At 28.0% G+C, this 24,147-nt stretch overlaps 1 protein-coding gene across 6 annotated transcripts in view; it reads right to left on the bottom strand.

Annotated features, from left to right (window-relative positions):
• The window catches only part of LOC107455597 (female sterile (1) homeotic), a 37,568-nt gene that overhangs the window by 7,445 nt on the left and 5,976 nt on the right, over positions 1-24,147 (bottom strand). For 5 of the 6 annotated variants that reach the window (XM_043042685.2, XM_071179777.1, XM_043042702.2 and 2 more), the window contains 9 exons: positions 23,136-23,282; positions 21,940-22,008; positions 21,443-21,515; positions 19,127-19,476; positions 14,387-14,575; positions 12,892-12,984; positions 11,051-11,152; positions 7,398-7,526; positions 4,321-4,512 (listed from right to left, as the gene is read on the bottom strand). In XM_043042685.2, the coding sequence (XP_042898619.1) occupies positions 4,321-4,512; positions 7,398-7,526; positions 11,051-11,152; positions 12,892-12,984; positions 14,387-14,575; positions 19,127-19,476; positions 21,443-21,515; positions 21,940-22,008; positions 23,136-23,282 (1,344 nt within the window). The remainder of the gene's footprint in view (positions 1-4,320; positions 4,513-7,397; positions 7,527-11,050; positions 11,153-12,891; positions 12,985-14,386; positions 14,576-19,126; positions 19,477-21,442; positions 21,516-21,939; positions 22,009-23,135; positions 23,283-24,147) is intronic. The other variant, XM_043042699.2, reaches the window with a different exon arrangement.

Below are 24,147 nucleotides of genomic sequence, written 5' to 3'. Positions count from 1 at the left end.
AGTGAATCAATAGTGTTTCAGTTTTTAATCTCAATTGATATATTTTTTTTAAGAAATATTTCTTAAAAAAAAAAGAGCTTTTGGCAAAAGAAATTTAAATAAATTCAATACTGAATGGCTCATACTATTTTTTAAATTAATAATTACTTTCCTTAATTCTGTAAAAGGTAATTCAAAACTGTAATTAATTTAACTATTATTTAAGGTCATCGAGTGTAATTTTCTTAAAATTTAAATAAATGTAATTTGTAATAGTATATTCAACAAAACATTAACAGGGTTAATATTGATCATACCAAATTTATAAAAATATGTAAAGAATTAAGCAAATTAAGAAAACTTTAATAAATTTATATTACAAATGTAAATTAGTGAATGGCCCCTAATAATTTTTTATTAAAATTGGTTACTTATAAAGTATTGCATTAATGAAATGATTAAAAAAAATTAAATAATTTTTAAATGCAAATACAATGAGTATTGAAGCTAAAAAAATTTTTTCAGAAGTAAATTATTATATTGTCCCTACACTCATAATATTTAGCAAATCTGTGATAATTAAAATTTTTTATATCAGTTGCTTTAAATCAAATCATTAAGAGATGAATTAAAGTATTTTTGAATGACAAATCTGAAAAACATAAGATTTTTTGCTGCATTTAAAATATTGAAAACCCCTCTCTTCATACTTATTTAAAATCTTGCCTCTAAATATTATTAAGTTATTTCCTAAAACAAAATAAGAGCACTGAAAATTTTGAAGGTAATAACACAATAATAAAATGCAATAAGTAAAAAAAAATATTAGTAAAAAAAAGTAAAATAATTGTTTAAAAACAATATGCAATTAGTGGATGGTCCCACAGATAAAAAATTTACGTTATGAAACTCAATTAATTCTTATCTTTATTAAATGAAATGAATAAAAGAGAGATGGAAAGTTTAAAGTTCTTAAGCTTTGTGATTCTTGACTGTTCTGAGGATCAACATGAAAATATGTACTTAGTGGATGGTCCCCTAGTTAATTCAAAGATCATGGTACTAATCTATAAATAGAATAGCGCAAGAAGGCCATTACCTTGCCATTGACGAAGACGATGGCACTTCAATAACGATGAAATCAACAAGAGAAAAAAAAATTTCTTATGATATTAAAATTTGGCAATGTTTAGTTGGTCCCCGAAAATTTTTTGGCGCAGATTCGGCGCAAATGTAACATAAAATGCAGTTTCTGCGCAGCAATGCGCAAATATACCGATTTGGCGCAAAATGCGCAATGTGTGCAGCACTTGAAGCCCTGCGGCCCTTGTGATAAAAATTAGGAGTTGCTGGTAAACGCCAGAAAAAGAGATAGATATTGTATACAGTGTTTCAAGAAGATTAAAACACTATAATTGATTTTTTTAAAATTGAAAATGTAAATTATAATAGTGTTCAAAATAAGGTATAATTTAAGAGTATGTGAATGGAGCTGTCTTATAAGCTGAACTTAATGTGTAATTCTCTTGATAACTATTGGAGACTTCAATAATTTAATTGTGGCAATAGTTAAAAAATTATGAGCTAGTTTTTCTCAAAAACTGCCATTTTAAGCATCTTACTACTTCCAGACATGCCAACCTAGCAAAATTAACATTCAGGAGTTTCCCTAACAAGAATTCAGGAGATTTCAGGAGGGGTAAAAATGGTGTATGGTATGTGACATTTGACACTTCTAATGAATTTTGAGTAAAAAAGTTATTAAATAAGAATGCAAGAAATTTTACACACTAATAGAGCACAAATTGTGGAAAAGTATTAAATGGAAATAAAATATTTAAACACAGATTCAATCCATTAGCTAATTTTTCCTTTACATTCCACAAACATAGCAACGCAAAAATATATTGGGTAGATACTCTTTATTTAAAATATAAATACCATTTTCATTATAAAACATTATTCAAAAACCCTTGACACTGTAATAAAAATGCACAAAAACTTTCAAAAAATAAACAAATCTAAGAGCTATTTTATTTTAAAAAACCAATTCAATACTAATGTATGTATAAAAAATTTAACTAAGTTAAAAAAAATGATGCAAGGCAAATAAAATCACACAAATTAATGCTCTTTTTCTTCAAAAAATAATAGAAAATGAAAGAAACATAAAAAGATTACTTTATCAACAAATCAAAAATCACGTTGCTTTTGTAAACAAACTAGTTTACAACAGCATGATGCCAAAGGTTGAAAAAAAAAGAACGATCCAATTGTCACCTGTTGAAAAATATGTACTAAAAATATAAAAACAGCATGATACAATATCGATTCCAACTATTGATATTGTATACCCCCCCACTCCTGCACTAATGTCACTCGATATTGTCATGTGACATCATCATATTCAAGAGAGATTCTGATTTAATTCGCTCTTCGTCATTTAACATCACGAAACTAACATCTTAATAGCAAAACGCTATCTACATCTCTGCAGCTAGACGAAATCAAAATCGTCTTCGTTAGTGTGGTAACAGCGTTAGCCTGGTCAAGGATCCTTGCATATTAAATCGTTAAACTGCAATTGTTATCTTATTCCGCCGGCTTAAATCAGATTTCTGATGCATCGCCTAAAACGAAAGTCACTACATCGGCCTACTGATATATGCGTTAAATCGATATTTCGCGATACATCGATTTATCGCCCAGTCCTAACTATGCTCCAATTAAAAAAAAGTTTTGTACAAATATAAAAGGTATACATATTAGAAAATAGGTACCTAAATAAAAGTCGAATTACAATAAAATATGAATGTTAATAGAAGGAAAAAACAATTAAAAATAACAAAACTGCCCCTCAGAGAGAACATATAACAAGTACTTTATTAAATCCAATGGAAATTTAAATTTTTGGCTCTTAGGACATAAATGATTGTAATAAAAGTTTGCTTTCTTTTGCTAAGGTTCTGAAAAGTAACGTTCATTTTTGCGAAAAAACTTTGCCAAGAGTAAAAAGTCTCTTCATAGTCACCTAAAGCCGAAAATAGTAGCAAATAGTTGCATTTTAGTAGCCTGTGGCAACCCTGCATTAAGGAATTTCGCCATGTGTTTACATTTTTGAGACAGACTGTAAAAATCAGGCATGAATGTGAAAAATAAAAAAAGCTCAACTTTAACAATGCAGACACTGGTAATATTACATAGACAGTGTTCTATGTAATATAATGATATAAACATAACTTCCAGCGTTTATAATATTAAGCTATATGTAAGACTTAATAATCATTTTAAATTAATTGCCAGTCAATCATTTTAAATTAAAACAGCCACTAACTTTCATCCCAATATCTCCTGATAGACAGTTACTAACAGTTTTAGTCATTTTGAATATTTTATTTACCCAAACTTGAATTTATTTTGCTTCAGCAGAATCTATCATACGTACTTTGGTTTCTTCTTTCAAATTGACTTCCAGCATTACAATACATCTTCTAACGATGCACCACATGAAAAGAACACAACTAAACCAAAAACAAACATGTGCAAGGGCTAATGCAGGAACTGCAAAAAATAAGAACCAGCGGAGAAGTATAATGCACGGATGCGCAAATTCAATACACGTCATACCAAGAAAAATCCTGGATCAAACATAGGTGGCCGAAACTGCTTAAAACTCAACAACCAAGAATACGAATCTCATCCTTCCCTACAGTAGAAGTCAATGCTGGTAAGGCAACCACGCATCTGCCAAAGCTCCCAGTATTTTCTCATGACAATCGTTCTTTCTCCGGAGGGAAAAAGTTCATTCCAAGTACAACTATTGTTTGGATTTTTGCAGTTTGGGAGGAGCATTTACCATAAAAACTGGAAATAAATTTTCCGACGAGAAAGCACGTCAACGCACAAGCTAGTTATATCCAGACAGTTTAGTAAATACTAAGTCATAAAAATAAATTTGAATTCAAATAAATGACATGTAATTCGTTAAACCTATTAGAAATGTGCTTTTGTATAATTCGTGATATAAATAAAAAATCGTCAAATAAATTCGTAATATATAAATTCGTGAAAAAAAGCGCCTTCGACAAAATACTAAAATAGAGATCTATCGATAAAGACTACTCACTTCTGCCTAGCTTAATAGTATGAGATTGCCGCAGCTGATGGGGGTTTAATAGGACCCCAAAAAAGTAAGTTTTTGAAACATTGATGTAAATTTTAAAAATTGGGAGGAAAAAAAGCGAATTTCCGCTCTTCCGCAGAATTTTTTTTATCCCTGAAAAATATTAGTATAAGTAAGCACGAGTAAAATAAAGATATGAGTATAATTAATATATGTACTTGTTCCTGCAGTGCCTTTAGCTTCCTTTCTCTTTCTTCATCACTGTCTTCAGATCCGCTCTCAGATGATGATTCAGATGATGCATCACTTGACATGCTTTGTGTAGAATCTTCTGTTTTTTCAGAACTAAGATTTGGATCATTAAGTGCAGCATCATCTGGCATTTTGGCATATTTCATTTCGAAAACATCCTTAAGAAGTAATAAATATTTGAAGTAAATAACTTGAGTGTTATACTTACCATAAAAAAGTAAAATAAATAACATAAATATTTTAACATTTTTGGATAATTTATGCAACTTTGACCACAATATTATTATCTTCTATCAATAAATGACACATTTTCAATATAAAAAAAAATCAAGAGGGTGTTTTTTTTTTTTAATAAGATTATGAAATTTCGTTTTACTATAAAAAAATAATGAAAAATGTAGACTAAAATGCTACTGGTCGATAATTTTTTTAAAATGATAAATAGTATAACTTTAACATGCGAAAAAAGCGAAGAAAAGTTTTGTATTTTACGTAAAATCACTTTTTACTTTTAGGGACAAAAACTTACTCGTTATTCTTTTTATGTTAAAAATTATGATATAGGACATTATAAGAGATGGGGAAAAAAACTGAGCCGAAAAATTCTAGATTTTTAAACTAAAATTTAGAAAATTGGTTCATAAATAACAGTTATAGATGTTTAGAACATAGGAGCCATTTTTTTATTATGCCTTTGATTTGAATTTGCACCTACCATTTACAATGACAATAAATATGTAAATTAACAAATATATATATATAAATTAATGAATAATTAATAACCAGGCATGTGATTGTCAAAAACAAGAAATGATCAGAACATTTTTAGGAACCATAGGGTTGCCTAGTTTCAAAACTGAATTTCAAATTAGGCCATTTTCTTATAAGTGTGTAAACAAAACTGGATTAAAAAATAAAAAAAACTTTGACCATGAATCTTGATGTGAAAAATTGTGTTAAGAAACAATCTCGATGCGTGATTCTTAAATCATTTGAAAATAAATCATGATGAATAATTTTAAATCCCATCGAATCAATATGAATTGCGATGTTTGATTACAATTAAAATGGTGTGAATGTAATTTTTAATCACAATTGCATTAGTAGGAAAAAGTGCAAAAAATAAATTTATTTCTCTTGGAAATTCGAAACAGGAATTTTCTTAAAGACAAAATTTTATTGCATAAAAATTGATGTTAATTCGTCATTTATTAATTTTTAAATAAAGAATGTTTCGATTTCTGTTTATTTAAAGACGTATTATATGACAAAAAAAAAAAAAACTATATCTGCATTCCAGATTTGCCGATTTTTGGATATGAGATTTTCAACCATATTGAAATTACGGTCAGTAATTGAATGCCTAGAGAAAGTAGCTTGAGCGCATGCGGATTGGTATGGCACTTTCTTCAGGCAACCATTAGTTCAAAGCTGGGTTCGTTGATTTAAATCAAATGATTTTTTTTTTAAAAAATCAGATTTAAATCAACAAATTATTTATATATATTGATATCAAAAGTTCAAAAACAGTGTTTTAAATAATTGATAATTTTGTTATTTTCTTTTCTTAGTTTTAAAATTTATTTTAAATAAATTGCTGCATTAATTAATTTTAGTTAACGAAATTTCTTTCTTGGTGTGTGCTAAATTCCAACACATTTGAAATTAAGTTTTTAAAAATATTTTGATTCTTGAGATTGAAAGTACAGATTAAAGTAAACTTTTAATGCTGTCTTAATGTAAACTTGCATAGCTGTAGAAAGTAATTTATTAATAAACATGATTTTTTTTTCAAAAAAGAAGTGCAAATAATGTTAATTAAAATTCTACCGTTAGATTGAAAAGGCATGGAATTATAATCTAAATTATATTTTATTGGTGGAAAATGTATATTTCTAAAGCTTGAGGTTTTATTTAAAAAAATTTCTCTTATTAAGCCAAAAATAGAAAAAGGAAAATGAATTCAGCTGATGAATTTAGATATTTTTTTCCTGCTATCGTGTAATTCTTCCCTTTCAAAGTCTATTTGAAGCAGTAGGGTTATTAACTGGTATTTTTTTTCTTGCAATATGTTTACAGTATCTTTTTCTTCATCAGTTTTTCTATAAAGAAATTTTGTGGAAAAAAAAAATTCCAATGAGCACATAGATTTAATTTTTTTAAGCTTAACTCACCTATTTTGATATAGGATTAAAAATTAATATTTTAATATAAAAATATATAGATTAAATATTTATTTTTTGATGAATGACTACATTTATAAACACAATCTGATACATTGATTTTGTCATTTTAAAAATCATGAAAAAAAGAAATCACAATTTGAAATTAAAATTTTGGTTTGCTAATTGAAACCTTGTTTTAAGTATAATTTATATTTTCTATTTCATCTAATCCTTAAATTTCAATCATGCATTTTTTTCAAAATGGTTGCTATGCATTCAAAACTATGCATTATAATGAAAAATTATTTTAATAAGTCAGAGCTTCTAAAATATTGTTATAATATTGTTATAATATAGTTTTAATAATAATTTAATTTTGACTAAACATTTATAAACATTATTTTAATTATAAATTGAAGTTCTTACAATGTGTTCGAATAAAAATTTTAAAAAATCCGATTTAAATCAAAAAAATCGGATTGATTTAAAAAAAAAAAAATCAAAATAATCACGAACCCTGGTTTAAAGTCTTCTTGTGGTGGAGAGATAAAGGAAATTTCTTTTCTCTTCGCCAGAAGCATCAACAAAGCTATTTTTGTGAAATAAAGGGGAAGAAAAGAGGCCAGGTAGAAGAGAAAAAAGGGTGCAGATTAAATTTAAGATTTGCCGAATTTCTCAAAAGTTCTAACTGATTTTTCAGGTTGAATAGCAGGAACTTTAACACAGTATAAATTATCAATTCTCGGAACTCGGCGCAAATTGTGGTGCAACTTAAATTTCTGATTTATGGAGTTCCATGAAGAAAAAAAAACCACATGCCTGAATAACTCACACTTGGAAAACAAAATCGAAAATATTTTTATTAGAAAATGTCTTACTTGGAGTTTTCTTGCCATGGCTACAACTTCATGATCAGGAGGATTATACTTGTAACAATTTGTAAAAATTAACCGTACATCACCAGCAAATTCATCTGGTGACTTATATTCATGATTGTCAAGCTTTTTCTGCAAATAATAAATTAGCATTTTAATTCAATTTTAAAAAGAAATTCAAATTGCAGACTAACAATTAAAAAGTAAAAACTCTTCCCCACACAACATCTGCAACTAGACAGAATTCTAAATCAATTTTAATTTTTTAGTTATTTTAATATTAAAAGTGGTTTCTAAACCTCACTTACTTTTGATCAATTGTTGTCATACAAAGAGGGTAAGATGGGTACCATCTCTTTCCTAATTATAACATTTTGACAAAGGAAAAAGACCTAATACAGATATAGATGCTCAGAAATAAAAATTAATTTTATCTAATTGACAACAATCTATACCAAAATTTATTTGATGGAATATCAAAAATTATGTTTTAACTATATTGAAATAATATTCTAATAAATGAAATATTATGAAGAGAAAGAAATTATTTTTATAATCACGAAATTTCTACACTATATACTGGGTTGCTAATCAATTAGAAGACTTGAATTCCCAACTTTTTCAGATTTTGCAGACATATTTTTAAAAAAATTCCAGTCTCATAACACTCTCATCAGTATACAGCCTAATTTGTACTGGCAGTACCATGGTCAAAATATATCACGAAAATTTAATATTAGTAATTTATATATTACGTTGTATAATTTATTTCAATTAAAAAAAATACCACAATTCAGAGAAAAAATGGCTGTAAAGACAAAAAAATATTAAAAAAAAAAAAAAGCAANAAAAAAAAAAAAAAAAAAAAAAAAAAAAAAAAAAAAAAAAAAAAAAAAAATTATTTAAGTCTCACTCAGCCAACACAGAAAACTATAATGTTTGTTTGAAATCCACAATTCTTAAGTCAATCGTAGAAACTCCTGATGAAAAATTCCTATTTAATTATATTTAGTATCTAGTTTAATTTAATCAAGGGTTGATCCAGCATTCAAATTCATCAGGAATTGGACCCACCTAAACTCAAATTCGAAAGTGGAAAAGGCCGAAAAACAGTGAATGAAAAACAATAACACATTCAGCCTAAGTCGTAAAATTACAATTGATCGAATGTAGGGTTTAGTGAGAAAAAGTCCAAATGAGGACACATAAAATTACGACGGAATTATCAAGAATAGAACAAATCAAACCAGGGTGACTAAATTTCAAATACCGTAATAACATGGTATAGAAATTATTAGTATTTGAAAAACCATGTAGAAAGGGCTGAAAAATGTATAAATGTTGGGGAAAAAAAACTATCAGCAAACATTAAGATTGACTGAATTGTAACTAATCCAATACGCCAGAGGGGGGATTAAACTCAAAATTGAAGTTGGCACGCCAAATTCAAAATTCTCACGGCGTAATAACACATTAAGCAAACCTGACTTAATTTGAAAAACGATAAAAAAAAATTGTGGGCTGACAATAAATAAATAAAAAATAGTGATTGCTGCAACAAAAGTTTATTTATTAAGAAATATTCGGAAAAAATAACTTCAATTTTCTTAAAATTGCGGCCTAAAAAAAACAAACCTGGATTGACCTCCAGGATATTATAGTTATGCTTTATAATTTTCAAGAGTAACAGCAATCTCCATGCTTCCCACGAGTTCTTAATAACAAGTTTAATTGAATTCATATAACAAACCTTGATGATAGAGGATTAGGAAAATTAACAATAAAAGGCAATAACTTTTAATAGAATATGGAACGTCATTTATCCCAATAAATTTCTTAATAAAAAATAAGAATAGACAATCTGAAGTTCCAGGGGTCTGTCTAAGTTTTTTTTTTTAATCTATTTTGTAAAAATGAAAAATTATATTAAAAAATCAACACAAAAATATGGTAAAGTAAGAAATTATTTTCAAAAATTGTCACTACAAATAAAAATAATTTATTACTGGTAAATTTAAATTTTTTATTTCTTCAAAAAAAATTTTGCTATTATAAAATTTTGAGCTAAAAATTGTATCTAAATTTCAAAATCCATAAAAATTAAGTCTCCATAATTAAATTTCAACTTGAATTTAATAAAAACATGCATTTAACAGTACTAATACAATAAGTTATTTTAATTATGAGAACATTTTCAACTGAGTCATACAGAAAAGTTTCACAGAGAAAAAAATGGCTCATAAAAAATATAATAATGAAGGTTTGTTAGAATAAATTTACAACAGTGTTTAAGATAAAGTTCAAATTTTGACTCCTCGTAAAGTTTATAGAGGGAGAGCCTCATTGTTTTATTAACAAAAAAAAAATAAAAAATAAATAAATAAATAAATAAAAAAATAAATAAATAAATACTCAGAAGAAAAGTTTGGCTTTGATATGGCATAAGTGATTGGTTAGGCATACCACATTGCACTATCTGGCTAAACAAGTGCTACCTTTTCGTAAAAGACAGCTGACAGAAAAGCTCCTCTTTTTCATAGATTGCCACTAGAACGGGAACGTGCTTTATTTTTGAAACCACCATTTTTCCTTGCGAAAGTACCATTAAACGATAGTAAATTTACCCTGGATAGACCCCTGAATTCATCTGTTATGGATTTAATCAACCAAAACTTTTTCCCAGTTGAAAGATTTCTAAGTCACAAAACTATGGAATAATACAGTTCTGTGAAACTTGGGTCCATATCAAATGCAGACCTGCCAACTTTAGAAAATAAAAAAGCAGGAGACTCTTTCTGTATCACGGCATAGCGCAATATTGAAAATTAAACCTGATTCACACTTCCTAAAGTTCAAAACTAACAAAATATGTCAATAATGAATACAATACTTTATAAATGTATTTCTTAATTTTCTTTTAACTGCTACTGTTTTAAAACTGCAGATGTTGCTGATTTAGCATTATTTAAAAAAAAACTGGCATCTATAGAAAGTGAAAAAACATTTTGCCTAATGGTGTCCAAGATATCTCCGATTTTGCCATTTCATTGGTTATTGCTGCTGTTTTGGTTCACACTCACCATAATTTTTAGTGATGTTGCTATGGGGCAAAATTTTTCTAAATAAATGCCCAGCATGATCTGAAGCACAAGTTGGGAAGGAAATTGCACAAATTGTTGCTTTTTTCCTCTATCTTGCACTAAATAGAAAAAAGCAGGAGAAAACACCCTGAAGGAGATTTGAGGCAAAAGCAGGAGACTCCTGCTAAAAGCAGGAGAGTTGGCAAGTCTGCAAATGGGTGAAACTAAACTCTTGCTGCTTGTTTTAAGAGAAATGCTAACCTAAAGAACACATGTTTGGCGATCATCAAATCATAACTCCCTGACTTTTATAGAATTGGGCACTTGGCTTAAAAATGTTTAATTCCCTGATTTTCCAGGTAGTGTAGCAACCCTACATATAATGCAATTCAGCAAGGGTACAAGTAACTAAAATCAGTCCATATCAAATTAGATTTTATTAAACCAAAAAGAATGCATAATACAGAAGGAAAAAAATTTATAAATAAATTTTTTTCTCCATTAAATATACTTAACAGTAAATGTAATCAAACTTCAAAAAAATAAAAATTCCCTGAAAAAAACTATTCATCTTACCTTGATAGTACCTAGATCCATTGGATGTTTAATAACTTCATGATAATCTGGTAGATCCAGAAGTTTTGCATCAACTGGTTTGTAAAATGGCCATGCATAGCCCTAAGATTTAAAATAAAATCATGATAAAGACCTTGTTCTTTTATTATTATTATTTTTAATTATATACATTTTTTTAAATATTATATACATATAGGTAATCTATAATAGAAAGTAAGTTTCATTTAGCAAAGCAAATAAGTGAAACAAAAATTTAAAACTATTTAATAATGAACAAAGGGTCATACTATTTTTTGACATAGACAACATTAATTAGACCATTATCACAGAACTAAGGCGATTTCATCACAAAACTAAGTCACCTATGATTGTAACAACTGAGTAACCTGTGGTTGCAACAATCTGACCTGCAAATTATTTGCCAGCAAGAAAGGATTTCAGAGGGCATTAAGGTAGGTAATGGAAATTGGCACCCAATAAGTTAGTTCACATGTACACTTTATGGAAACACTCATGGCATTTGATCCATACACTTTGCTAATTTGTCTGAACTTAAAAAGCTCTGATATTTTTCGCATCAAATGATCTACCAGACTGCTTTTAACTCTTACTGAACAAGTATCACATAAATTCTTTTTTCTAGGCAAAGGCAAAACAGAAAAAATACATACATTTGAGCTAACAAATGCAATTATTCTGTGGGGGAAAATTACTTATTTTTTAGATTACCCTATTAATAAACAAATGAAAAAATTAGAATGACTGTATCTCTCTATGTACCGTTTCTGGTAAAAAATCACACAAATTGGGTAACAAAAGGAAATTTTTTACCCAGATTCTTTTTTGAGGAAAAAAAAAAAGAATAAAGTTATAAAAGAGTAAATTATTTATTGAGAATTATCTATTTGGTTTCATTTTAACAAATATACAGCTGCAAGGTCTATGCTAATTGTTTTAAAACAAATACAACAAAAAATTGTAGATAAAAGGTGCTTTTGCTTAAATTTATAGGAAATGTTGGAACATAAAATACATGTTCTAATCATTGTTTTTTTAAAAGTCCACAAGCAAGGAAATTAGTTTTAACTAAATGGACATGACATATTTTTTAACCTTTAATTCTTTTCCCAATTAAAATATCCATTAAAGAAGAATCCTATCAGAAACCAAATTCTTTCTTTAACTTGCAACCATATTTAAGTCAGTCAAAGGTTTGCCTTGGTGAAATCCTCTTAACTTTATTTCCCAAATAATTGGATGACTTATTCTTTTATAACTGCAATTAGAATTTCTGAGAAGTTGCCAAATAATAATGGATCTTTCTCTGAAAAGTGTCACGATGGATTGTTAGCAGTTATTTATGCTTTAAAGAAAAATAAATTTCTATCTTCAAGAAAAAAATCTGGAAATATATTTAAAGGAAAACATTTATAGGAGGTACTTCATTACCTAATTTTTCATTAAGTTACACTTTTATATCATAATCATAGAAAATTTGTTCACTTAATACTTAATTTTGATCAAGCTAACAATTAATTTAAATTTAGCAAGTGATTAGACTTAATGAAAAACATTATCTTTGTTAAATAGTGAACCTTCTAACCCCTTATTTAAGTCTAAATTCAAACTATGTATACTTTTCCTTACAGAATTAGGTAAATATAGAGACATACAAATACAGGTAAATAGAAAAGTTTATTTATTTATTGAATGTTATGAATCCTGTACTTACAATACGTTTAGTATTGGACACATGTGCAAACATAAGCAAAATCAGAGTTCAAAATAGAAACAATTATAAGTTTGGATTCGACAATATTAATAGCAAAAGACTACTTTACCCCATGCTTCTTAGCAAAGAGTTCTTTCAATACTACATTACAATATTTTAGCTGTTCATTAAGTTTTCCTTTCTTAGGCTTTCCACAAGGCTGCTGCAAAAAATAAAACGTTAAATGGCAAAAACATATAATTTGACATGGATTTGGCTTAAATTTAATTTTGAACAATGAGGCATAATAACTTATTTTTAAATTTCAAAAAGCTACAAAATGCTCCAAATGAACACTTTTAATATTGAGACACAGAATACAAATCCAAAATCATTGTTGAAAGCTTTAAAAGCGAATGCACAGACCGCAGCAGTTTTCATAGGAATGTGTACAGATAAGTCTTTTTTATAACTAAGTTCAAAACAATTTTCTTCTAGCTAATTCTACAGTAAGGNCGAAAAGAAAAAAAATCAAACGTAGTGGAATCAGAAAAACAAAACTGCAATCTGCTTCATAAAATAATCCTATGTTTAAAATAATAAACAATTCTCCTTTTATTTTATTTTTTTGTTGATAAAAACAAGATTTTTAATTACAGCAGATGTGATTCCACACCAAGAAAAACTTGTAATTGATACCGCACTTCCAAAGAATAAGAATTTATTCAAAAGAAAAAGATTTTATTTTTATTAGTCGATGTCAAATAAATATATTTTTCTCTTTTCTTTTTCTGTTCACTGATATGCATGCAATGCATTTTCCCCACCCCCCTCGTAAATCAAGCAGAAAACGAAATCAGCATGCCACACCCTTGAGTTTGATTGACGGCCTAAAGGAAAAAATAAAACATTCCTCCCTTCCCTGCCTTCAAGGTCACGGAGGAAATGACGTTTCTCTGGGTAAACGGGGGAATAAATTTTCCCCTTCCTTACATTTTCCTCTACTCAACTTCAAGGATGAGTCAAATTTCCGCTTTTTTCGTTCTAATTTAAAATTGTTCTAGATTAAAATGGCGGGAAAATCAAGCAAAATTTTTCCCGGTTTTCTGGTTTCCCGGTTATCTGGATACCGGATAAATGGTTCTCTACTGTATAAGAAATCATATTAAGAAACTACATTAAGATAAAAGCATAACCACATTACTGAGAAACTACATTAAGATAAAAGCATAACCACATTACTGAAATCCTCAATTTAAGAACTTATCTTATCAATATCGGAAAATTACTTCAGCTTATTATGGAGTATAGACACTTTGCACACATTGATGAATAAGAATGTACTTCTACCTTTTTCAAAAGCAATAGCATAAGATGTCATTCAGCATTTTCTACCTTCACACACACAATCAGTTATAAAATGATTTTGATTAAAGTTGGTGTGAAAAAGATTAAATTAATATAGGCTAATATAAGTGAAAATTGAATTTTGTTGTTTGGGCAAATGGAGTTAGTTACATCAACAATTTTTGTTTTTACTAAAATGTATAGAAAATTCTAACTTAAACATATGCAGAAGCAATACAAAAATTTATAAAGAAATATAATAAAAAATACCAACTTACAGTAAATTCTTTATCACTTACAGGTGGTTCAGGGAGATCTTTAGATGGTTTTTTAATAGGTCTTCCACTCTCCCTACGAGTAGAGACTTTGGCAGATTTTATATCTTTAGGAACTAATTCAGGTTCCACCTTAACAATATCAGCTGATGGCGTTGTTGTATCTGCCTTTCTTTTAACACCTCTTTTAGCCTTTAAAAAAAGCAACAAAAAAATTTATAAATAAGTGAAATAATAATTTGAAAAATATATAAACGATTTTAGAAATTTATGTTTTTTCTATTATTCATAAAATTTTTCTATTTGGAAACGAGAAACTTTATTTATATATATAACGTTATATTTATAAATGCATTCAATGTTTCGTCATTTTGGATAATATTAATCGTTGTCGTCTATGTGAAAGAACAGGGTCAATCTCAAGGGCCGCACACTAGGTGATTGTTAAAGCTACTAAACCTTAAGAAAGCTGCAAAAATCAGTTGAAGATGCGAATTGGATTATATATTTGGAAATTTTTAAGCTATTGTGATATATACTACATTATTTTTCATGCTAGAAACGGTTACATTTTAAATAATTAAAAAAGTTTTATTCAATATGCAAGCACTATGCTTTTATATCCTCTGTGAATATCAAGTCTTTCTCGCTTGGTCCTTTTTTATTTCCCGTATCAATAATGTAAAAATATCCTAATATTTAAAGTATCCTTTAATACTATTTCCCTGAAATGCAGACATTTCAAATCTTTTAGCAAGTTGTCATCAAGGGGGAAATAAATCGTGATTTTTCTATTCTCATTTGAAAGTATACAAGAATTATTAAAACATTTTGGTTAAGAAATTTTTTCTCTCACTAGAATTATATGCAAAACATGCCTTTATTGCTCATCGGAGAAAAAGAATAATGAAAAATAAAGAATAATAAAGTAAAAAATTTTCAGGGGTCTGTCCAGACATTTTGTAAAGGTCCTGTTTTTGTAAAATTATGAAAAAATTACTTAGTGCAATTTGTGAATATAAAATAAACGTTAAGTCACATTCTTTCAACCAGGGTTGTGCTTTTATGAATTTGTGCAAATGGGGCCCTGTTATTGCAAAAAACTTTTTCAAGGAGTTTTTAAATTGTAAATAGATACAAGATTATGATCAACACTGTAAAATTATAATACAAAAAAATTAAAATTTTCAAAAATAAACAGCATTTGCTATTAAATTAGAGACGCAACATACATATATATAGTCTATACAGCTGAACGTAGAATATTAATTTCGGACGAATAATGGAAGAAGCGTCTGCCGAAGACAAAACTTAATTTGTTTACATTACACCGTCTTGTGACGACATCCTTGTTAATACATGTGGGTTTCTAGCATTTTTTTGACAGTTATTAAATTACACATCTTCAAAAAAATATATGTACAGTGAAACCTCCGTTAAGCAGACATTCATGGGACCAAAAAATTTGTCCGTTTATGAGAGTTGTCCGTTTACGGGAAGGGTACCCTAATAACGAAATTTAACACCGTAAATTGTTTTTAGAATATTCTCAAAGATGTAGAAATAATTAAATAATATCTACAAGGATACTGTAAATATCTACAAGAATATTTATTTAAACAATAAGAAAGATAAAAAAGAATATATAAAGAAGTTTGATATAAATACATAATTCTGGATGTAGCTACAGATAAATAAATATAATTTTCCTATTAGCATAGATACTCAAGTTAGACATATGATACCAAATAGGAGCGTACTGTCCTCAGTCCGTTTCAATTATTAGGTTCACATCCCCTTACACCTACTTATCATTTGATAGGGAACATGGTTAATACCTTCTTGGAAAATAAACCTCCCATGATTCACAGAAAAAAAAGTAATGCATACCTGTAAGTCATGAGGACCTATGGAGATGATTATTCACAATTGATCAGCTATCAAGTGTCTGAATAAATGTTTCATTTATATAAACACCTCAAAGATTATACTTCTGTTCTCTTTTTTTTACCCCAGTTGTGTTAAATACAGTCTTCAAATTGATAAGAAAATTAAAGAAATTTTCAATGGGGAAGAAGCATTGAGAGAAGTCATTTCAACTTGAGGGGTCTCATAACCTGTGTGGTTCAGATGAAAAGATCAAAAAAAAAATGCCGATGTCAGAATTATTTCAGGAGTGCAGTACCATTTTCTCTCCTTTCTTTACAAAGATAAGGCAAGGTGACAGGGGAAAGATTGATTTTTCGGTGGTGAAATAGCTGAGCAATATTTTTAGTTAGGGATAAAGCAAAAAGTTTTATTTACATGCTTTAAAAATGGTGAAAAGTTGTTTTTTTTTAGCTTGCAATTTATTTTGAAAAAGTAGTGCCCGGTTTGTAGAGATAAAAAACAATGTTTCAGAACCAAAATGACTATCCGCGTCCGGTTACCGAGTGCCCGCTTTGCGGAGAATGTACGCAATGGTTTATTCATAGAAGATTCCCGGGGAATTAAAAATATGTCCGTATTGAGAGGCGTCCGTTTTTCAGGAGTGTCCATAACAGGAGATTTCACTGTATTCAAATTTGTTTACACACGAAACTCAATTAACTTATTTGATTATTAAAGTTTAATATGACAATTTAATAGTTTTTTCGACTTTTTTTATTGCTAGTGTTACCGATTTCAAATATTTTTTTTGTTGAAAAAAATCTGTTTATTTCTCAGTTGATCAAATTTCTTCAAAATTTTAATCGTGCATACTAACCACTTTTTGATATGCTGAATTTATGTAGATAGTATAGTAAAACTATGTAGCGTATTTTCAGCAGTTATTGATTTTATTGCAGCTTTTAAATATCCTGATACATCCTCAATGTTTTTCATTTTAGGTGTTTACCACGGGTGAAATTGGAAAAAAGGTTAAGACTGAAATCGGTCCTGTGAACTGAAGACTTTCACCCACCGTGTTTACATACACCTACCATGATTATTATTCTTTAATTACTGATTAAATTACGAATTCAACAATTACGTCCTCTGCTTTAGTTCAGAAACAAGTAATTATGAATATATATGTTTACATTTATGTTTTTTAAATATTCACATTTAATGTCCGTCCACATAATCTATATTATGCTTAAATAACTAATTTGTATATCAATTATAACTAACATTACATTGTTAGTATATATCAGGGGTGGCCAAGCTCCTTAATAGTCGAGCAATTTTTCAAAGATTCAATAGAAAACAATTTTTCCTTAAAGAAATTATATTTATTGAAAACATATAAATAAAAGTACAAAATATGCGTATTGAATTTAAATATTAAACACATTTATTTAACTTTTCTTGATAATTCTTTTCAATGTAGTGAAAAATTAGTGACAGCACTTCTCAGCAAAAAAATAAATAAATAAAAATGCAGCAAGAAAAAAAATGAAATGTCGCCTATATTGGTTGTTTGTATATGTTGTGAAATGTCATTGTGGATTTCACTTTTTCTTAGAAAAAAAAAAAGAATTAATTATTGGTAGATCGATTACGCCACTGTCAGGGTTGCCACTCAAATCTGGAAAAAAAATTCTGTGTTTTCCCTGTACAAATTATACGCAATATATTAAGAGGAAACAACAATTACTGAGCTCTTGTGTCAGCTATAATGAGCTAACTATATTTATTAGTTTCAATTGCTGGAAAAACAGCTGAACATACTTAAATAATGCTATAATAAATTAAAAAGTTCAGAATAGCTGAAATATCATGGTTAAATATCCCACATATTACGCTTTGAGTGGTCACCATTTTTTAAAAGACAAAAATAAAAAAACAAAATTCCCTGCATTTTCCCTGTTATTTTAGGTGATTTTTAAATTCCCTGTATTTTCCAGGTTTTCCCTGTGGAGTGGCAACCCTGACTGTTTATGTTCGTTCATGCGGTTTTCGATGAGTCATATCACTCTTAACTTGGCCGGAAATGAAATTTGTTACAATATTGCACTTAGTCTTTCATATTTGTTGTCAGTAATTTGAAAGACATTTGAAACACATACGGAACAATAATTAGCTTCTAAAATATAATAGCACAAACTCGGGTACATTTATCAAGAGCCACAAATAATCCTTCTGTATATATAATCAAGTTCAGATCTCTTAAAAATAAGTGCATAAGATTATTATTATTATTTTTTAAAAAAAGAATTTTTATGCCAGTTATTTCTGAGAACCTTTATACAGTAGGGAACCGATTATCCGGAACGATCGGGACCATCCCTATTCCGGATAACTGATTTTTCCGGTTTTCTGAATCGCTACAAAAAGCCGTTTTTTTATTGTTAAATCCAACTAAAAAAATTTTTTTGGGGGGAAATAATCTTAAAAAGAAGAAAAAACGATGAAGTAATACACTAATGATTATTTCCGAAATGATGGTAAGGTGAACATTTTTCAAAAAAGAAAGAATAATCCTAGAATCTTATAAGGAAAAAAAAATTTTGTTTAAAAAATGGCGGGAAAATGTATCGAATCTCGTTCCGGTTTTTTGGTTTTCTGATTTCCGGATAACGGGTTCTGTACTGTATATGCATATAATTTTGTATATAATAATCCTTCAATAAAATACATCGCAAGAGAGATATGAACTAGGACCAGCGTTTTCAAAACATAACTAACCCTGTATCAATACTTAGGCAAAACAAATTTCACATTGCATATAAATATTTTAAATTATAAATTAAGTATTTCACATGAAAAAAGATAACCTACTTTAGGTGTTTGATTAATAATTCCACTTTGAGATGAAAGACTCGGTAGCTGATTTGCAGTATTGTGACTATCATTAACATTTACAGAGTTTACTTTGGCATTGGGCAAAGGTTTAGTCTCAACAGCATTGGTCCCTTTCCGGGGTGATGTTGAACTTGTGCCACTATAAGTATTTGATCTCAGATTTTGACTGATACCTGAAGAATTTACAGCTGAGGCAGAGAGAGTTGTAGTGGAGTTAGTACTTCCAGGAACAGTAGGAGAAACTGTACTGGTTGTGGATAGAGGAGATTTTGACTGGACGGTCGAAGAATTAACATTGGATTCTACAGGTGAGTCTGTAGAATTCACTGAAATATTTAAAGTCATTAAACAAAAAGAAAAATATTTTATTTTTAACAAATATAATTCTAGAAGCAGAATAAGGGGAAAAAATAAGCCACAACTTTTAATCAATCATTTTATAATAAAAATTTTGAGCCAAGTATCTATTTTGAACCATTTAAGTTGCTGTTTTAAACATTTTAAAGTGAGAATAAATTAGCACTGAAGGATCATACCATTACGCAATAATTAACTTTTTGGAAAAGACAATAATTCAACTTTAGAAGTGGATTTCAAGAGCTAAGATTTCTTACATTCATCATGAATATTTTTGGTTTTGATAGTGGATGCAACGTTATTTCAATTCAGAAATATTACACATTCTTTAGAGCATGCCATGTGACAAAATGTGAACTATTTAACATAGTCGTCAGATCAGGAACATCTTTTTCGAAGAAAAGTTACAAACAATCTGAACAATGATAGCTTACTTAATAGAGATTTATTGCATCAAAATTAGTAATTCTTTATCACATTTCTCTAAGTTACGAAATTATAAAATATGGATACACATACGCAATTTGAATTTAATTTAAAACATCATTTCTTTATTCTGCATATTGGATTTCATATTATAAATAAACTTTACCTTTAATTTTCTCGGTATAATTCTCAAAATAAGATCAATCCACCCTCCTTTCTTTTTAGCATTTTTATAAAGGATTAATTGGAAATATTTTTATACAGCAAAAAAAAATTTCTTTCAGAAAAAGCACTTGTTTAAATAAAGACATCTAAACAGAAAATATTATGTAGATGAGGATAGGGTTTCTTTGCGCAACATAAAAATAATGTCATTAGAGCATTTTTAATGTTAATTTAATTTGCAACATTACAAGTGATATGAATTATACTTATTAAAGTTTACTTTAGTTACAGTGTAACAAATATGCTAAAAATCATAGAAGAGAAGCAGCAGACTTAAGTTGTGAGCATCCCTTTTTAATAACCACCTGAGTTACGGAAAAAAAAGACAATTAGTTTATATTGATTTAGCTAAATTAAGGCTGGTAGGCTAACTTAAACTATTTTTTTAAAAATAAATAAATAACAGGGCAAAGGCTAGTTCCTGGTTGGCTGAAAATAACATTCAGCGATGATCATGATTGGAGATGCGAGTTCAATACAATAGGAAAGAGGGGTTAAGAAAAATGTGTGGTCTTCCCAATCATTTTAATTGCCATAACCGCACTTGTCTTCCTTTTTTCGTTTGTCAAGGATAATCAAGAGTCTATGGTATTGTTACTTCAGTTATGGAAATTAACTTAAAAAGTTTTGAAAAAAAAATTCTCTCCTCTCACTAAATAATCTATCATTGTGAGAGAGACTGACATATATTTAAATATATTCTTTAAAATTCTTATTTCTTTATTCATAACTTTTAGTTTTTATAATATTAAGTGTGGCTGCCACATTTTTCTTATTTTTATTTAGCTTTTTTTCTTGTAGTAAGTCACTAAAAATAAATTTCTGAATTTTATTTTTCTTGTTGTCACTCACCGAAAATAACAATGATCCAGATGGCTATATTTTTAAATCAAATCATTTATGGCGATGAAATTATAATGGCATCACTATCTAACTCGAGAAATTTAAAGAACTATGAAAACTTAAAGATTGAAAACATCTTTAAGTAGACGATTTTTCTATTCAGATGGAAATCTATCTTGCAAATGTAACATCAACACCCCAATTCACTGTATAAAATTATTTTAACTCTGAGAAAAGTTAGGATTCTCTCCAAGGACTAAGACAGTTTTTGATTTCTTTTCCAGATTTCGACATTTTTGGCTTCCATTAAAATAGAATGTTAATTTATGATAGTATAAAACAACTTACGATTAACAATTAATATTATTAAATTTCAATGTAAATTTTTAATTAGGAATTAAAAAACATGCCTTTTTGAATATACAAAAGAATAATACCAACCACGACTAGTTTTTCCTTTCTTTCCTTTACCTTTGCCACCAGTTTTAAGGGCTGGAATGGGTATTTCAATTTCCTATTTGCAAAATATATAGGATTTCAATTTTTCAAAATATAAAACAAAAACTGAAAAATCACAGTCATGCAAAAAAATTCCGTAATCGAGCAATTAAATTTTTAAAAAAAATAAATACACAAATAATTTTAATGTTGCTATTATAATGAAAGACTTTTTCTTAAAAATTTCACAAGTATGCAGCCATTATAACTAAATTAAGTTCTAGCAATTAAAAAATAAAAATTTAAGCAGCTAAACTGAAGGTTAGCCAAAGTAATAATCTAGTGTTATTGCATACCAGGAAATTTAAAGAAAAAAAAAAAAAAAAAAAAAAAAAAAAAAAAAGGGNAAAAAAAAAAAAAAAAAAAAAAAAAAAAAAAAAAAAAAAAAACACTAGTGTGTTATTTACTTATGTTAAAATATGTTTCAAAGGAAAACTTACTTCAGGTGGCATTTCAGCAATTTTATTTAGAAAGAGCTTTTCTAATGTCTGAGCCATCAATACCACATCCTAAACAAAAATAATAAAAGATAACTTAAAAAAAATATTTTTACGCTCAATATTTCAACTAAACAAAATGCATTTTAATTTATAAATGTTTCTTAATTAAAAAAACAGAGATGCCAGAATTTGCAGACCAATAAGATTCTGTAAGAAGCACCAATGATGCTATTTTGTTTGTAGTTCTTCAAAAAAGAAAAATCACAATAACTGATTAATATTGATAACTATTAATATAAATACTCAAACTAACATAGCGAACTTGAAGGACATACAAATAAATAATAAGGAATTTTCTTTAAATTGCTAACAAGAAAGATTTGGCAGGGTCTATGCATTTGCTGAAACATTTATATTTATCATATATAAAATCATTAGACTTTTTTTTTTCTGAGAAAAAAAAAAAAATAAAAAATACTCAACAGAATTTGATCATTCAATTTTTAGTGTTTGCAGAAGCGGATGACAATATTCCCAATTTTTAATATGTCATATAATTTGCTTGCTCTCAATAAGATAATAATGAAACTAGACACATTCTTGATTGCAGCCATTGGGGAAAAAACTTTTGCTCAGTGCTCTAAGATGTTATAATTTGGTAAAGTTTTATACATTAATAGAGAAAAAGGAAACTCTTTCCAAATATTTTAAAAAATATAATTTCAAATTATGTTTTTTTTCTTCATTAATTTAAAATGAATTCAGTGAAATTTTTAATATAAAATTAATTTTATTTACTTTTAACAGGGGGGCCACAAAAAAAAGAAAAGAAAANTTCTGACTTTTATACTGGGTGCCATATTTTTATGACCTAAGTATATTTTATAACTATAAACACATATAAAATACTTTCTACTAGAGTTTCAAAAAAAAAAAAAAAAAAAATTACACAACTAATTTCTATAAGAAGAAAAGAAAATGATTTTATGGTACCTCAAAATTTTTTAATTATCTATACTATGACCCCTTTGTTATATGCAATACACATAAAGAAAAAATAAAACCTTATACTTGAAGAAAAATTAAAATCTTTTTCTAGATTCTATATAAATAAGTTCTATGCTTAAGTAAAATCAAGATTAAGCTGCTTGATTTCAATTATAGCAATCAACAAAATACTTTATACTAATACTTACTTCACCAGGTTTGTTATAGACATAACAATTCATAAACATAGTATTGATGTCTTGAATACATTCTGAAGATGAGTAATAGTAATAATTATCCAAACGTTTCTTAACAGTACCCAAATCCATTGGGTTTTTTATTATTTTGTGGTAGTCCTGAAAATGAAAAGAAAAAAACACTATGTACACGTACATTTAAAACAATAGAACTATTTCCTAGTTACAGTTGACATTCAATACCTTGGAAAACAAACGTTACCACACTTAAAAAAGACAGCTGAAACATTTCTCAGAAAATAGTAGGAAATAAAGGAAGAATAAGCAAGAAAATTGGATTGTCAGATAAAAATTCACTTTAATCTACAATTTCATGATTTCTAAAGAGGTGAAAAAGAATGCAAAATAATAAAACCAAAAATGATAATTGCATTAACATAAATAATTTTTGATTCACATAAAAAAGCATTTCACAGAATATTGTAAACATATGGCCAATTATATTTTATTCAAAGATTTATTCTGGAACAACCTTTCCCAAATGGTGTTCCACGGAACCGCAGGGTTCTGTGGAAAAGTTGGAAGGGTTCTGAGAATTAGCACTTCTTAACATTTTTAAAACATGTAATCATATATAAATTCCATCAACAATCCATTATTTACTTGAAACTTCCCTTGCCTTTATATTATTTTAAAGTAAAATGCCAATAAAAAAAAGAAACTATAAGATTTTTTTGGAAATAAAAAAATATCTTTCACACAATCATGCATTAAATATTACATTAGCATTTCTCTTCTCGCTTTTTAAACTAATATAAATAAATTTGTTAATAAAGGAAGTTTCCTAAGAGCTATTTTCAACGTTTATAGCATTTTCTTTTAGTTTTCATTTCAACAAAAACCATAATCGGGCTTACTTAATTTATTTTCAGCTTATTCATACCTAGACCAGATTCAGCTCCAGGAGTGGAAATTCAACTATCAGACATCATACTTAATATTCTACTTTAGGTGTTTGATTAAT

Source organism: Parasteatoda tepidariorum, chromosome 4, assembly GCF_043381705.1.
Source record: "Parasteatoda tepidariorum isolate YZ-2023 chromosome 4, CAS_Ptep_4.0, whole genome shotgun sequence".
Classification (NCBI taxonomy): Eukaryota; Metazoa; Arthropoda; class Arachnida; order Araneae; family Theridiidae; genus Parasteatoda; species Parasteatoda tepidariorum.
The sequence above is the reverse complement of the archived record's forward strand: the minus strand, read 5'-3'. Positions and strand labels throughout refer to the sequence as shown.